Consider the following 18,734-nt stretch of genomic DNA (forward strand, 5'->3'; position numbering starts at 1 on the left):
TCTAACACCTACGTTCTGTTGCCGTAGTTCAAAACTATATAAATACCCGCGCAGCTCCAAAAGAGCGTAAAACTATGAACTGTTAAAGGAATATATACCCTATTTAAAAGAAATACAGTATCTCAATACGGAACGTGCCTATTCCGTTTCGCCGAGCGTGAATTCAAGCGCCACCTAAGTTATATTGTGTATGTCGTGTCCGGATGCTCAGTTATAAGTCTTAGAAACGTAAAGGTTGGGATAAAATTAGATTGGGATGAATATACCTCAACTGATTGCACCTTTTAATGGCGAAAATTTTGACTTAAGCTTTTTTGAAAAGGGAAGGCCCGATTATCGTGAAATTGTTAGCAGATTTGATAATTGCATAAGGTCAATGCCGCCGATTCCGTCGTACGGGAAATTAAATGAACAAGCGTTTTTTTTTCTAAAGGTGGCCACTGACGAGCCTTCCAACAGTCCAAATAGCGTGGCTACAATCCAAAATCGGTCCGTGAATGTCAATAACGTACAATGTTTAATATTAGGATGCCGTCTATTTGGATGAATCCATTGTAACGGCATCTATTTGGAAGGCTCGTCAGTGCCCTGCTTAAAACAGTACAAGGCAGCGATTGCCGAAACTAAAAGCACCTTGGACTTTTTCGATTCAGTTTTTGGAAATATTTCAAAATGGCCGAGCCATCTGGAGTACGCGAGGTCTACATCTCACAGAGCCACTGTTTACTCCGTACCACAGTGTATCGCCACCTTATGGCTCCTCTATACGATGGGCCAACGCCGGCCACTCCAAGGGACGCATTTATGCGTTAGAGGGAGCAAGTGATATTCCTATCTCATGCTACCGCATGGCTGCGTCCCTTGGAGTGGCCGGCACTGGCCCATCGTGTAGAGGAGCCATTACGTTTAGATCCGTCCCCGTGAACGAGCACCCGATAGTCCAATCAAGCGGTGTTGTCATGCGAATAACAATTCCAGATAGATGCATCTAATGGTGGTCAGTTCATGGAAGTCTCAATACACATTACATTACATACATTACCACGGAATAAATAATAGTACTAGGTACAGAAGACTCACTCTCTGACAAAACGCGTCTGTTACGATCAGGACAGATATGGCCGCTATAGTTCGTTTTTTTTAGCATTAGAAATTAGGTAAACAATCTTGATGTGTCTTTTAAATATAAAACACATTTTAAAAATCTTCTTCTTCGTCGGTATCACTCTTGACAGAGTGGTCGTGGTCATCACTTCAGGTGTTGGTGGCAAGCTTTACAACACGTCGCCACTCTTCTCTGATAGCCGCCTTCCTCGTGCATTCATGTAGTGATGATGAGCCATTTACTGCCGCCTTTATCTGGTCAGTCCACCTCATAGGCGATCTTCCTCGTGGCCTGGTACCCTCGACCTTTCCCTGGACCACAAGTCGCTCAATAGCCACCTCCCCTCGGCGGCACATGTGACCAAAAAAGGTGAGGATACGAGACTGCACCAAAGATGATAAACGCTGCTTGATGCCGAGTTCTCGAAGTATAGACTCGTTGGTACGGAATTCAGTCCACGATACTCCGAGCATTCTTCTCCAGCACCACATCTCTAGGGCGTCTATCTTCTTCTTCTCTACTTCCCGCGGGGTCCACGTTTCTGAGGCATACAAGAATATGGGGAATACAAGTGCCCGAACTAGTCGGGTTTTTGTGGCTCTATATATGTTGCGATTCCTCCATATTTTCCTCAACTTGTCCATTGCAGACCTAGAAATAGCCATACGCCTCTTCACTTCGTCGATACATCCACCGTTGTTCGTAATTAAGGCTCCCAGATAAATGTATGATTGCACCACATCACAATTAGCAATTTGTGTGGTTTCTGGAGAATTGTTATTCATGCGGTCGACAATCATCATTTTTGTTTTATTCCGGTTTATCTTAAGTCCGAACTCAAGGCTAACGCGTTCCATCTTGCCGAGAAGTGCTTCCATGTGCTGCGTACTGGTGGCGAACAAAGTGGTATCGTCTGCATATCGCAGGTTGGAGACCTTCAAGCCACCGATCGAGATGCCATCGGTCCAGTCTTCAAGTGTAATCCTCATTATGAGCTCTGTGTACACATTGAACAGTAGTGGAGAAATAATACATCCCTGACGGACTCCGGCGCTGGGGTGGAAGTGATTCGATTGAACGTCATCTGCGCGAACTGACGCTGTGCCATCCTCATACAGTCTTCGCAGGAGATGTACCAAGTGTTTTGGAACCCCCATCGCCGTCAGCGTTTCCCAGAGTTTGGGCCACTTGACAGAGTCGAACGCCTTAGAGAAGTCCACAAAGCATATGTATTTTAAAAATAAGTTACGGCAAATATGTAACAATTATGAATCTAATACGATCTTTTATATTGTTCTGCTTTCATAAGTAATAGTTATTGATTTTTAAAAAGCGTTTTTCAATTAAAAGACATGCCAAGATCGCTTACCTTCTTTCTTACCTTCTTTCTGGTTTCTGATAGTATTGGTCACAATCGGACCATATAAATGTCAATTTGTGACTATGTATATGGTCCGAGCCAGCGCGACATCTTTCGAATGGCTCGGGCATTCATCTTCAGGTTTTTAATTTTAATCGTGTGTTTTTAACTCTCGCGTCATACATTGTCTGTCGTCGATTTAAATGTTATTAAAAAAAACTGGTCAAGTGCGAGTCGGACTCGCGTTTCAAGGGTTCCGTACATCACACAATTTTCAACAATTTTTTTGTACGTGAAACTGAAACGTGACGTGAGTGAAACGTCTTGAAAATGGGTCAATCAAAAACCAAATGTAACATGATGTTTTCTGGCGTGGTGGCTTATATCTCTACAACTCTGAAGACTAAATGCCGAACAATAGTACAACGGCGCGATTCGGGAAATGAATTAGAGATCCACTAGATATGAAATACTAAAGATATGTGACGTTCCACAGTAAAAGGTACCATTTCCCCGGCTGAATATTGGAGCGGCGTTAATAATAGCGTAAGCGCCTGCTGCCATAAGGTACCTTTTGCCGTGGAACGTCACATATCTTTACTATTTCATATCTAGTGCATCTCTAATTCATTTTCCGAATTGCGCTGCAAGTGTCCAAATGCGAAGACCGAGCTCCGCATAGAGCTGAAAACTCGGAGCGTCCGACGGGTCGTGCTCTCCTGCTTCCTACAACTTCCGAAAGTGTTATAAAAGCGAAGGTCGAAGAGAAATAATACCTACAGGTTGGCCAAAAAATAAGTGCATTCCCGTAGCCAAGGAGGTTTTGAGATTATACTTAAGCAACTTTTAGTATGAGACCAACCCCGAAATCGCGAAAAAAAATGTATGCTCCCATAGAAAACGGACGAGCCAAAATGTATGAAACAGCCAAATTTTTCTTCGAGATTTCGGGGTTGCACGTTGGCAACGGGAATACACTTTTTTTTTGGCCATCCTGTATAGTGCTTTTTAAAACACGTAGCAATAGTAACCTAATCAATCAGTACTACAAGTAGCTAGAGATGCACCGGATATTCGGTTACTATCCGGTATACGGCCTATCCGGCCATGATTTTAATATCCGGCCGGATACCGGATAGTAACATCGCTTGATTTCAGAGTAAACTAATTGGATTTAAGAAACAGTCTTGGTCATAATCGTACTTGTTTATTATTTTAAAACAGTTTAAACATTCCACTGACTTGCACGCGCACTCATTCGCACCTAGAAATGTGTGCGCGCGAACGTTCACTAGGATACAGGTCAAACCTGCAGAATGCGCACCTGTAAAACCGAAATGTAGGTATAGTTCCGCTGGCGGCTGGAATATTCGGCGGCCGGATACCGGATATTCAGCCGATGGTCAGGCCGAATATCCGGTATCCGGCCAAACTACTATCCGTTGCATTTCTAACAAGTACCATTGCGGCTGTGTGCCAGATACAGCCTAGTCGCATTTTTTATCTTCAGTCCGACTCACGTATGAAGCTAAAGGCACGCCTCTTCGGGACGCTACGGGCCTTCGGCCTTATGCAGATATCGGCCTAGGGCCTTCGCAATAGCTGTCTACATCACGTTTCACTTAAACCATTGCGGCTGTGTCCCTAAAAAAACGTAACTGCATTTTTGTTCTTAAATCCGACTCACGCTTGACTCTAGACTTCTAATAGGTTTTCCTGTCATCTTTAGGTAAAGGACTATTTTGTGTATTTTTTTCAGAATTTTAGACCCAGTAGTTTCGGAGATAGAGGGGGGGGAATGGTAATTTTTTGTCTATTTTCTTGAATAACTTCTAAACTTTTTATTGTAAATTTATAAGAAAAATATATTTGAGATCCTCACAATGAGCTCTTTCGTTTGATATGTAACACGATATTGTTTTCAAAACTTTGTTTTTAATTTTATCGTTTACCCCCCAAAAGTAGCCCCTATGTTTAAAATTCATTTGTTTACGTTACATATCCGTCTTTGGGTCACAGACTTCCATATGTGTACCAAATTTCAACTTAATTGGTCCGGTAGTTTCGGAGCAAATTGGCTGTGACAGACGGACAGACGGACAGACAGACGCACGAGTGATCCTATAAGGGTTCCGTTTTTTCCTTTTGAGGTACGGAACCCTAAAAAGAAACACGGACTCCTCTTGGTGTCTTCCCAGTTACATACTAATGATAATGGCGGCCTCGAAGAACATATTTATCCTGGATCAGGGGTGCGAAACTCCTCTTTCGGGTAAACTCGGCTCCATTCGGCTCAGCATTTCTCCGAGAAATTATAAGAGTTGACACGACTTGACGTCCCTTTGCGTGCACTTCCGCATATAAAATAGTGACAACCCTAAATAGCCGAAAGGGATAGTGCCATATATTAGAAAGGGACAGCATGATTCGGCCTGAACCGCCGTTTATCAAGACTCTCGTTACTTTTTAATGGAAATCCATCCCCTGATCGTATCTGAATCTGCATACATACCGGCTCTTGTAGAGGGTGATTCTGCACTGCAACTCCGTCTTCAGCCATGTCTGGTTCGGTGTCGCTTTCCACCTATAAACAGAAGATTACATGATACACACATACATCAAAGCCTGCGAACAGCAGTCTGTGCAGCAGTATACAGATCCTTAGGGTAACATTCCATTTCCGACCGCAGCTGCACTGGTACGAACGCGTCGGTGTTATTGTCAATTTCCATAGTAAATGAATGGTAGTGCTGCTGTCGTGGGAAATGGACTGTCACCTTTATGAGAGACGGCACACCGCTCGCGTGACTGAGCGTGCACGATCAACATTTTAGCGCACGCGCCCGTGCACGTCTACGCACACGCAGCCAGTGTGATCTGGCCTTTAGTGTGTTGGACCGTCCAACTTGGATGGGACGTGTTTTATTCACAAAGGGTAGGTAAAAGACTTGGCTAAATCACCTCTGTATTTTTGAGTGAAGTATTCGTATGTTCCATGCATGAAATTTGTATAAGGCTTATTAATTATATTCAGTTTCATTCAAAAGGGATCGCTGATTCATTCAATAAATCAACAATTGTTATATACTACAACTGTCACTCATGACATACAAATACATACTTGGTCTCCCGCGGTACAGGCCTAGCCTAGGTCAGGGATCCCTGGAAATACTATATTATTTAACCCATTACTATGCACCCACCCAATGTTACAACAACTTCTGTATTGTACTGTCTGTTTTGTATGCAATAAACTTATTTTTCTACTCCCGTACTTTTATTTGTCATTTAAAGGGTCGTGCACACACCTTTAAAACCCTACCTTATAGTTGTCAAGACAAGTCTTAGTCTATTCCCCAAAAAAGAATTTGTGCGTACACGCAGTATCTTTTTGGCGATTTTACGATACTTCGTGTAATGACCACTTGAAATATATTGAATTGAAATACAGTAACTCTGACAAATAAGTGAACCATAGACATATTTTTTTTTATTTCATTTATTCATTCCTTTCCCGCCCGTACCCTCCATTTTTGCTACTTCTTGAATTAAAAAGATTCGTTAAATTTTTAATTTTATTTCAAAGTAAGTGGTTGGTCGTAGAAAAAGTATTGTATGCAACATTGTTTAACTGAGTCAAAAAATCGTGACGTCTTTATTAACTTCGGCTTAGCCTCAAATTGTTACTCACGCCACTCGCCTTTCTTGACCTCTCTTAAACAACGGTTGCATAAAATACTATTTTATCACTATCTTTTTTATATACTGACCTCAAATATGACCTTGTACAAGTCTAGTCCGTCCGGTACGTTTTGTTCTATGTTAGCCTCCGGCCGTATGGTCAACTCTTGGTTGATCAGCTGACTGTGGTTCAGTCGTAGCGAGGTTTGAAGCGACTCTGTTATGGCCTGAAAGAAAATCGAGAGTTAGAGCCAGTGTATACAAGTACCGACATCTAGATTTTTAGTAGGCAAGCCGTAGCCGAGTTGCCCTTCTTTTTCTTCATAAGTTTAAAGTGAATAGCCCAAGAGCCTGAATATCAGACAAGCCAATGGGAATCGAGGTTTATGGACGCTCCGCCACTCGTATAACTGTAAGTTCCGAGGGGACCAATGACCAATATTGGCAATAAATCATTCATCATAATCTTTCTTGCGTTGTCCCGGCTTTTACTTGCCACGGCTCATATCATGGGAGCTTTAGTGATCAAAGCGTAATATCGCTAAGCATATATAAAATATTCTAGGAGGAGATGGCGAGTTGACTTTGACATCTTCCATTACAACTGGCCAGAGGAAGCATTTTGGGAGTTATGGGGGGAGTGGCCTTTGCCCAGCAGTGGGACACTCAAATAGACTGAGAAAAAAAATATAAATAAATAGATAAAGCATATGGCACATCAAGGCACGTACAATTCGTGCAATGTGATTGATTCAAATCTTTTGGTCAGTCAACTAGGCTAGATGATAAATCTACTCATGAGATGACGACTCACAGCAAACCTTAACTCAGTCCAATAAAAGCTATAATTTCGATGATATTCATATATGAGCTTAGGCAAATAGCACACCAATTGGCTAAATTATTTTAAACAGGCGGCCAGTATTCTTTGTAACAAAATGCTTTAATGTTCTATGTAGTTGTGTATAGAACTAACATAAAATAGTACCTCTTCATAACAGATGAGTCAAATAACTCAAAATTTTGCAAAGCATCATAGTTGCAGTGCAGGAAAACCGGGCAAGTGCGAGTCGGACTCGCGCACGAAGGGTTCCGTACTATAATGCAAAAAAAAACGAAAAAAAAAACAAAAAGAAACGGTCACCCATCCCAAGTACTGACCACTCCCGACGTTGCTTAACTTTGGTCAAATCACGTTTGTTGTATGGGAGCCCCATTTAAATCTTTATTTTATTATTTTTTTAGTATTTGTTGTTATAGCGGCTACAGAAATACATCATCTGTGAAAATTTCAACTGTCTAGCTATCACGGATCGTGAGATACAGCCTGGTGACAGACGGACGGACGGACGGACAGACGGACGGACGGACGGACGGACGGACGGACGGACGGACGGACGGACGGACAGCGAAGTCTTAGTAATAGGGTCCCGTTTTACCCTTTGGGTACGGAACCCTAAAAAACATTGAAATCGCAAATGCAAGTAGTTATTTATAGTTTAGAACACAGGGGCAGCAAAAAACCACCTCTCTTCTTTGTCGTATCTTAATAGCTGGGGGATGTGACGACTGTGAACACTCTTCACCAGTGCTCTCCAAGCCGTTCTGTCTTAGGTTCGGTGTATGCTAGCCTACAGGCTAATAATGTGGCCTTTGTCTCAGATATTATTATGTTCACCTAACTTGTGGCCAAACATGCCATGCAGCCAGACATGTCCTTCTCCAGACCATCAGGTCCTGTTCTGTTCAGCTGGCCAAAAACACTAAGAAAAACTATCTAGAAACCATATTCGCAGGGCCACTGCCACAGAACAGATATTAGTAGGAATAGTAGGTACTACACCTACATATCCTTTCAAGTAGCCTTCATCATATTTGAGTTGTTGGAATGAAAACTTTCTATCAATTAATAAAATGTTCAATGAGATTAGCAACTGTGAAAGCTTTACATAGATAGTGCCAGCATTATTACCTGTCTCTAATAGTTCTAATAGATCAGGGATGGTCGCAGTGATACATAGGCTTTGGAGCCTTATATAGCCCCCCTAACCTGTCTCTAGTTTCATTCTATGAAGTTCATGTTCAAGGGCTAAGGACGGGAACTTTTGATATGTTCACCTCCTAACTAGTTCGAACAAAGTTACGGAGTCAAAAATTGTGTTTTTAGCATTTCCTTCTATACCTTCTTATTGCTTGGCCTATGAATGACCCTTCTTCCAAGTATGAGTACAGTATAGTATACATATATTTGTTTTCCATCGTATTTTCTCGGAAACGTTCGTATTTGTCATTATACTTTAAACAAGCTCAGTACTTTTTGTACCGAGACTGACTGAAATAGCAAGACACATTCATGTTTACGTAAATATATGATGGAAAATAATAATGCACTATGTCTGTATTATCGAATTGTATATGAAATCGAATTATTGCACTGCTACATAAAAACAAATGTAATTGATCTTATTTTGACTAAGACTTGGTGGGATGACCATTATGTATGACGGAGTATAGATCAAACACATTAGAGCATATTAACTTGTGTGTCAATAAGGAATGTTTACTTAGCATGGCAGCAGGCTCGGTATTCACCGGCATAACTGATTTAGATAATAAAATATAATAAAGTTTCATAAAATATTTCATAACCTTATAACAAAAGCAGTAAGTAAATATAAAACCAGCATATAACATGTTATAGCACATGGAACTGCACTTTGATAGTCAATACTGACGTGTTCAAGCCTAATTGTTCACACTAATTGCCAGAGCGGACAAAAAACATACACTTACGTCGCTCAAGATGTCTTCCAAGTCACAGCAGACATTTGTGGACAGGACGGGCGCAGGGCTCGCGGACCGCGGGCTGTCAGGGCAGTACTGCACGGCTACCGGTTCCAAAACCTCATTTGCTCGATACGCATTGAGCTCCATCACTGTACACTGCTGGAGGAACATCGATTAAGCCAAATTCAACCCCTAAACAAATCAGACAAACACAGCGAAAATTAACACACACGGCCAAATACAATCAACTTAAGAATGCTGATCTTACCCATCCATAGCTAGGTCCTCTTCCGAGAACAAAACATTTTCATAGTTCTACAGTTTTGAGATAATAAAAGCAAAAAACCTAACTCAATATTTACCGATGGAGTGTACAAACGTCAAAAGAAAAATGTCAAGATAATGGAAGCCAGAAAAATACATTCCGTTTCACGCAACCACTTCGTTGTCAAAACATATTTTGTTTATACAAAAAAAATCTAATAAAAAAATCGTTTTTAATTAAATATTATTTACATAACTTACATGTTGTTTATACGGTTCACTTAAACAGTTTCCTAAAATTCTTGTAGTTTCTATATTAACAACTTTTTTACCAAGACATGAAACTACAAAAATTAAATAAGAGATCACTGAATTTTAGATTTCCATGTTTTTTTAGATTTTTAAATCACTTTTGAATCGCATTTGCATGTTACGCGTGTACTTCTTGTGAGAGTTCACATGTAACTGGTTGCAGTTAGTAAAAAGGTCTAGACAATAAAGTTCAGGTAGTCCCCATTGTTGGGCTAGGAAAGGAACGGAACGCCCTGATTAAGGTGACTTTTAAACACCACGAAAAGGCATGGAAAAGGCCCTGACCATTATTTTAAATGGGGGATATCACGGACAAGATGCATGTTATTTAGTTGAAAATGTTTAATATCCGGAAGATATTAATAACCAGGGCTTACCTAAAGTGTTATTCTATAGAACTTGCTAACTATGTAAACAAACCGCCATATTGAAACTGTCACTGAATGATGATTTCAGTATGGCGGTTTGTTTACATAGTTAGCAAGTTCCATAGAATGACACTTTAGGTACTTAATGAAAACTTAGGTACCTAGTCTAGTGTCGTGTCGTACGACTTCCCGAGAGGGAGCGTGGGTTCGAACCCTACACCTGAGCGGCTACCGCGAAAACCGAATTCGAAAATTGCGGGCATTCATTGGAGTAAAAGAGAAAGATCCCCGCAATTTGCGAATTTTGGTTCTTGCGGTAGATCCTCAGAAGAGGTATTATTTCGATAAGGAATAAAAAACCAAAGTAGATAACAATTATATTTGCACTCAGCATCAAGTTTCAAATGTTCCGATCATGCCTCAATCACTACACAACAAAACCCGAATTACGAAAAAATATAATCTGTTGTAAATACATAATTTAACAGTTACTGATAAATATTTGACAGTGTATGTGGTTTGGTTTGGCAGTGGGATTCATAGTTAACTAGCGTTGTGCTTATATTAATAATTAGGTACCTATACCTATGTATACTGAGTATATCGTATATGCTCTGAAAAACATCATAGTTTTATATAATATGAATTAGTATTTGTAGTATTACATTTTGCCTCATGGGAGCCGTTTTATAAAAGTTGTAAAGATTAACCTACTATAGTAGTAGATTTTCACTATAGTAAACTTCTCGTATGATTGCGATACTCAATGGCTTTAATTTAATGATAATTGACCGAGCGTCAGCGAAGGTCTCCGTTTCAGCTTAGACAAAAATTCTTTCGTATGTCCGGATGTTCTCCTCTGCAGGTCGCATTTCTCTACCGATGTGAATTGTTTTTTGGAAAAAAAAAATTAAAATAGCCGAAATGACATGAAATACTTAAGCGCTAGTAGGGTCCAAGTCTATGGTACTAAGGCCCACTTGCACCATTCTACTAATCCGGGGTTAACCGGTTAAACCAGGAGTTATCATGGTTACCAGTACAATTTGACACTGGGTTGACGCTTAAACCGCTTAACCCCGGGTTACTGGGATGGTGCAAGTGAGCCTAACACGATTGTGAGCTTGCTGTGAACGCAGTATGTTTAATTATTACATTTTAAGCTTATCGCAAGTCTACATCTCACAGTCATTAGTTAAATTTACACAACTAATAAACGTGTCACAAATCGTTATAAACGATTTAACGTTGAGCTCAAATAATTAAAAATCGTGAAATAACTTCTTCCACAATGTTTTTTCAAAGCATATTAGCGATTTTGCTTGTTTGCTTATTATAGATACATTTATTATAAAAAAGACAGTTTCATCGGCTTTAAGAGGATCAACTAGTGTAATTTTTATATATAACTATAGTTGGTCAAGCAGATTTTGTCAGTAGAAAAAGGCGGCCTATTTGAAAAATGTAGGCGCGAAGGGATATCGGCTCATAGAAAAATTGAATTTCGCGCCTTTTTCTACTGACAAGATTTGCTTGACCATCTATATTTATTTACTCATAATATGTTATATATTTTAAAATAAATAAATAATTCCTTGATTTGCGATGATTATTGTATTATTTGTATTCCATAAAGGATTCCTTATTTGTAGCAAAAATTAGACATAAGGCACCGAGAAATTTACTATCGGGTCAATCAACTTTGTTATTTATTATTCTGTAAATTAATAATTCAGGAAACAAAAATTAATTTACCCAATAAAGTACAAATATAGCGGAGAGAGTTGAAAAAGTTGATCCCCTTTGACACTTGGCCAAATTACAATGCGAAGCTTGTTTACAAATATGTACCCCCTTATTCATAAACGTTTACTAAAGTTGACAAGCCGATAATAAACGTTTGTCCCTTTCCGACGTATTGGTATGATGGAAAGGGACAAACGAGTATTATCGGCTTGTTAACTTTAGTAAACGTTTATGAATAAGGGGGGTAGACTTTGAATATTAAATACAACCTTATTAAATAACTTAGTACATCGGATTATGTTAATTATAAATAACAAACCAGCTATCAACTTTTGAATGACTATTGAACATTTGAACAGTATTGACATTTTAGTATTAACCTTTTAACCGCCAGCAATTTTTGATCGAGCGTGCTCGTGTCGCCACCAACAGTAATTGTACCACGCAGAGTAAGGTTGGCATAGTTACGGGAGTTATAAATGTGCTGTAAAAACCAAATCAGATCGTTGTCTTATTTATCAGACTGTGGCGAAATGAGCTGGATATGTAATGTCTTATATATCAGACTCTGGCGGTTAAAGGGTTAATGGTGTAGAGCTGTAGAGAATATAGTCGGTAACGAATACACTGCCTGATTCGAACTTTAAGATCTAGAAACGATATGGATAAGATGTGTCAGTGTCAAAACTGACGTTTTTATTTAAGGAAACGTCACATTTGACACTGACATATCTAAACCATATCGTTTCTAGCTCTATTAATTGAGGTATCTTAAAATTCGAATCGAGCCGATAATTTAACCTCGATTATCCGAACTTTTGATTATGCGAATTAGTTTGTATGTATACAGGGTGATTTCTGGGTCGTGATCCAGAACCACTTTTTCTGACTCTGTAAATGATCCACATTATCATATCGTAGTATTTGATTAAAAGATAATTACTTTAATTATTCTTATTTTTCAAGTAAAATTAATGTTATACTAAGTAATTATGGTCACCCTATGACTTTTGACATACGCTGTATGGAAAGCGACAAGACGTCACATTGAGTAGGGTCACCAAATTGTATGCAAAAATGTATTTTCCTATACATATGTCATCTGGAAAATAATCATCATTATTAGTGATAAACAATAATTAACAACATCATTAGGATCATCTTTGGATTCTGTATGATGTCTGGCTCTCTTGCTCCACGACCCCGAAATCAGCCTGTATACGTAGTACATAATTATAAGATTTGTTTCAGACTATAGCTCAATCTTTTCTGTCCTTCATTAATATTTTTCATAAATGAGACCTGGTTGGATTGAGATAATTAGGAATTATTAATAATACAATAATTGCAACGAAGACACACCTTGAACACAGCGGTTGGCTTACATGTAGTAATACTTAATATCATAATAGTAACAATAAAAAAATGTAAGGTCCGTAGAGGCAATTGCAATTATACGGTAAATGCAACTAATTTAGTACAGTCGCCATCAGATATATCGGAGCGGCCAAGGTGCTCACAAATATCTGAACACGCCTCTATTGTCAAGGCGTTAGAGTGCTTGTTCAGATATTGTGAACACCTTGGCCGCTCCGATATATCTGATGGCGACTGTACTAAGTACCCTTCAAAAATCACATGCTATTCCATCGAAATCTGGAAGCGATCCCGTGTTCGGGTTATAATATTAGATGAGAGGTTTATACTCTTAAAGTTGCCATTGCCCCATGGTTGCAATTGTCCCGTTCGACATTATACAAGTAACTTATGCAGATTCGTAGTACATACTTTAGTTTACATTTATTTTGCGGATGCAGAGACATTCATAATCAAATATACAATCAAATGTAAAAATACTATGTGGATGCATCTTTCAAAAACTGATTCCGCCTTTTTAAGCATAGTACAATTTAAAATTCAACCTTAATTCTTTCACTTTGGATTGGATTCTACTTACGCGAAAAGATACACGCTTTAATAATAATCTCGGTAAATGTTATACATATAGTTTTTTCATTTGCTATATCTTTTACCTTTAAAACAGCTTCGTACCTGCATCACAAAATAAATAATATCTAGGTACAGAAGGTTCACTCTTTAACAAAACGCGTATATCACGACAGATATGACCGCAAGGTGACGCCAGCGCGAGCAGGCGTCCGTTCAATAGAGATGCGCGGCAACTACTACTGCTAGACACCAAAACGGGTGTGGCCGCATGTACTTGTAGTGACGCGACGAAATCGCGGAGTGAGCCACGCCTGCCTGCACAATGAAAGATTGCGTCTTCCCATATTTTTACACTTGACATTGTAACTGATACATCCATCTATTAGAAAAAGTACAAAAAGTATCGTGTAGATATTTTTGACTTCGGTTCTGTCTGTCCATATCTGCCCCTAACGTAAAACAGTTAAGGCGTAGCGATAAGAACACAGTTATCGATTCAGTATAAATACAAATAAATAAATAAGTACTAAAATAAAAATGCATGGCAACTGACATCCAGTCTTCAACAGAGCGGCTACCGCGAAAACCGAGATTCGCAAATTACGGGGATTTTTCTCTTTTACTCCAACGCAGGCGTAATTACTAATTAGAGTGACAGAGAAAAATCCCCGCAATTTGCGAACTTCGATTTTCGCGGTTATAGCCCTGACTTATACAGTCAAGGGATCGCGCCACTTTGTAACTTGTGTCTAAAGGCCTGTGCACACCGGCTTGCGTGTACGTGAGTGCACGTGCGCGTGCCCCAAAATGTTGGCGCCGCACATGCACACGTCACGCAAGCGGTGTGCCGTCTCTCATAAGGATCTGTATACTACAACGCCGCAAGCGCACGTCACGCCCACGCAGCCGGTGTGCACAGGCCTTAAACCCCGTGATCATTGATAATATGGGTTGGCAAAAATACGCACCAGTAATTCATGTTTAGTGCATTAATAAAATAAAATAAAAACCCTCATCGGGTTTAGTACATAACTTCGCCTAACCAACATAAAACAATAATTCTATTGTAAATTGTATCATGGGATCCATTTAGGACGTTAATTGAACATTTAGGATTTGAAATAAGTTTTAGTATTTTTTTTAATAGAAAAATGATAAGGCGAAGTTGGAGACGGGTGACGAAAAACGGTTATTTTAGAATTTGGAACTATTTTTACTCACCCCTTTCAAACATCTTTGTGTATAGTACGTAGTATGGGCGTCAATGGTGTAATTAGGGTTGGTTGGATAGTTTGGACCTTAGGGAATACCCTAAGGTAGATACTTTCGCCAACTCAGATTTTCAATGAAATAACGGGGTTTGATCTGAACTGACCATTGAATAGACCTTACAGATGCAGTGATAATTATTGTCCAACGTATTTTATCGGAAACGTACGAACGCGTCTTGCTATTTCAGTTAGCCCCGGTACAAAAAGCACTGAGGTTGACTGAAGTAGACAAATACGAAAGTTTCCATGAAAAAACGATGGGAAACAATTACGCAATACAAATGTACGTCCAATAAGGTTCAGAAATTGTCAGTCACAAGTGTAAGCGATATGAAGTGGCACAGTAACCTCTTGACCGCACTGTGAGCACTTTACATGTAACTGTATGTAAGGATTCCATCTGTCCAATATCTTGGTCCAATGTCATTGCGTCTCACTCTCTCATTAAGCATAATGTGAGACAAAATACACTTTCGACAAAGAACATGGACAGGTGGAATACCGCCCTTAGCTAAACAGCAACAAAATAGGAACATACATTGTTAATATATTGCTATGCGCAACATAAAAGGAAAGCATAAAAAAAATGCTTATTTATATAAGTCATTTAAACATTTTTTTCATCTGGCTTACTATGAAGCCTAGAGGGCGTTACTTTAGTATATCTAATAATTTAAAAGTGCAATTTCTAATAACCAAAGAACAAGTGACGTAAAGTAAAAAAAGTGCTTCCGAGTTTGACAGCAGAAGTAGATGGCGCCATCGTGGCACTAATATTTCTATCAAATAGTGATTTCTTTGGTATCTGGCATATGAAAACGGAGTTTAAATTTATACTAAAGTGGCGCCTCTAGCGGAGATACATAGAAACAAGATTACTAGTCGAGCAACTTAACCTTAACGACTCTTTACATAGAGTTATAAATAAAATAACACGTAAAACACCTCGCTAGGTCAATATATGTAGTTTATTTACATTCGTAGTGCATAAATATTTCCTATCATATTTTCTCGGAAACGTTCGTATTTGTCATGTTGCTTCCAGTCAACCTCAATATTTTATGTACCGATACTGATTGAAATAGCACACAGACAAAACATCCTCTAGACTGAGCATAGTCGCGCTACCCCCTCTGCCACGCATACGGTAATTTTACTCCATGTTCGAGTCGAAAGTTTCTTTGTGTGACGTCCGTGTCTTTGAACGGACCAATCACGGCACGGGATTTCGCTCACCTCGTCCCGCGCACCCCCGCATTTTTGGGATCATCGGTTCCATGAAATAATTGCTCTAAACTCGGTCTAGATGATTCCTAGTCTATGAAATAGCAAGACATGTTCACACAGTAGAAGTTGCTAAGCGGGTGAGGTGTTCAAAATTAACTTGACACGCTCTTATTCTCTAAACAATAGAGTCGCGTCTATATAATTTTGAATACCTGGTCCGCATAGCAACTTCTGCTGACTGGACGTTTCAGTGAAACGATTGAAAATAATTATGCACTACATCTGTACTTATATATTTCTAAAAGCTACCGCTGTTTTAGTCCAATACTGTTAATAGAATTTGTGAAGTGTTTATGAGTAAAAATCGAATATAGAATTAGATCACCTTTTTAGAGTCAAGGCAATTTCAACTTTCTGTGCAGAAGTTACGATCGAAATTTAAATGTTCATCTGCCAATGATCGCGGGCAATTACCGGGCGGGCGGGCTACCGGTTCTTTTGAAACATTTTACCTACAGAGTACTTTATACAGTATTAAAAAAGGTTGAAATTCCTTTGTAATGCGCCATGGCTTCAAACAGTTCATGTTAGAATATCAAGTCTTCATTACGTACTTACTTCTTCATTACTTTCAAGTCGACGCCAAAGATACTATTTTGCACCTTATCACAGCGGAATAAAATTGTATTTACCATGATGAATTTTCAGCATTGAACTAAAACAGCAATTAGAATAACAACAATATATTCGCTTTGCAGAAGCTAACAGAACTATAACTATCTCTTTTCGCCTCTATAAATCTGTTTCTACATACAATCGGTTCGAACTAATGGCAGATCGGCAGAAAACATTTATTGTATACAGTATGTAAATGGAATACGAGCAAAATGTTAAAATAAAACATAATTTTATGATACAACCGTAAAAGCTGTAACAGACGGGCATACCGGACTGCGATCTTGGTCCGGTACGATGCCTGTTCGATCGTGTGGAAGGTGGTCCGCCGTACGTGTGTTAAGGACGCAGCTATGAGCAAGAAAGAGATATACTGACCGGACCAAGGTCGCGGTCTGGTATGTACGCCCGACTGTAACAGCTTTAATACAAGACTTTTTTACCAGCACCCACGACCTCGTAATAATGGAATTGCAACTGTAAAAGTTGTCGTAGGTAAAACCTATGCTGGCGCCAAATGTCAAGTACTTCGAACGGCCAACCCAATAAACATAAATTTATAACAATAAAGTATAAGAATCGTTTCCATCGTGGTTTAATAAAGTAAACCAACTCGTATTATCGTAATATAAAATTAAGAAATAATTTTCTACCTCCCCTAGAAAATGTAATAATCGACTTAATTTCAATACAGTTAAGATTGATAATCGAGTAATTTAAATCATCATAATCAATTAATCAGTGTTTTTTTAAGGCAAGCGCACTTGTATTAAGGTAAATGCACTTGTTAAGCATTCTTAAGAGAGGTAACGGTGTAATAAGTATTCCAATGGAAATATGACTGCGCAGTGCCGAATATTCATAGAAGCATCATTAACTTAAGTAATATCTGCAAGTAGTTGAGAGTCTGTTTATGATATTAGCACTTGTTTATCGCATTTTGGACAAAAAGTAAAAGTATGCAAAGTAAATAACAGTTAATTCTTACTGTTGCTTATACACTGGCAGTTACTTAACACTGTGTGACAGGGACAACATGATATAACACTATCAATACTATCAGACTATCATATTGTCCCCAGTCACACGATGTTATATAATATATAGCGCTGTACAGGGTGGCTAAAAAAATAACACCATTCCCGTTGCCTGGGAGGATTTGGGATTGTACTGAGCAACTTTTACTATGGGGCAACCCCGAAATCGCGTAAAATTGTGGCTGTTTCATACATTTTGGCGGGCCCATTTTCTATTGGAGGATAAAAAATTTTTCGTGTTTTCGGGGTGGGTCCCATAATAAAAGTTGCTCAGTATAATCCCAAAACCTTCCTGGCAACGGGAATGCAGTATTTTTTAGCCATCCTGTATAACTGCCAATGTGGTAGCACCATAAGAATATGGCGAAATGTTGACAGAGAGGGAAATAGAGATCAGTCTCACGAGATGACGGATTTAGAAACATAGTTCAAATATAGGTTTTAAATAACATACAGCATGTATTTTTCATAAGAGCAAATATTTTAACCAGTTTAATTAGAAAATTTGATTTCGTAAACTTATTATAAATATTTGCAACGCTGTTTTATAAAATCTTCAGTAAATAACTTATGGTTTAATTAAGACTAATCGATCTGTTTTTAGAGAAACTATAATATATGCTGCTCATATGAAAAATATACACGGTATTTGGTAGTCTTAGCAGTTTTTTGATTATATAATTATAAATTAAATACTTAAATAAACGCTTAGCCACAGTACATATAACATAAAGCAGTATATCAACTCCGACAACAATTTTAGTATTATGAACTTTGTAAGTATTATTTGATCACCAAATAATATTAAGTTTCACTAAAGTGTTATTATTAATCAAATGCGTCAATTTCACTTGTGTTAACGTAAAGTTAATATAGATGCAATAATCAAATGGATTATAATTATTGATTCTTAAAAGTCCCTTGGACGATGAGACAGAGGAAAGGAGACAA

General features: G+C 38.7%; 1 protein-coding gene across 1 annotated transcript in view; it reads right to left on the minus strand.

Moving 5' to 3' along the window:
• The window catches only part of LOC134679226 (rab GTPase-activating protein 1-like), a 66,011-nt gene extending 56,816 nt beyond the window's left edge, over positions 1–9,195 (minus strand). Inside the window, exons 1-3 of the mRNA XM_063538112.1 lie at positions 8,940–9,195; positions 6,236–6,373; positions 4,978–5,049 (exon numbers count right to left, since the gene is read on the minus strand). Of these exons, the coding sequence (XP_063394182.1) occupies positions 4,978–5,049; positions 6,236–6,373; positions 8,940–9,104 (375 nt within the window). The 5' untranslated portion in view covers positions 9,105–9,195. The remainder of the gene's footprint in view (positions 1–4,977; positions 5,050–6,235; positions 6,374–8,939) is intronic.
• Positions 9,196–18,734: the final 9,539 nt, after the last annotated feature.

The sequence above is a fragment of the Cydia fagiglandana genome, chromosome Z (assembly GCF_963556715.1).
Source record: "Cydia fagiglandana chromosome Z, ilCydFagi1.1, whole genome shotgun sequence".
NCBI lineage: Eukaryota > Metazoa > Arthropoda > Insecta > Lepidoptera > Tortricidae > Cydia > Cydia fagiglandana.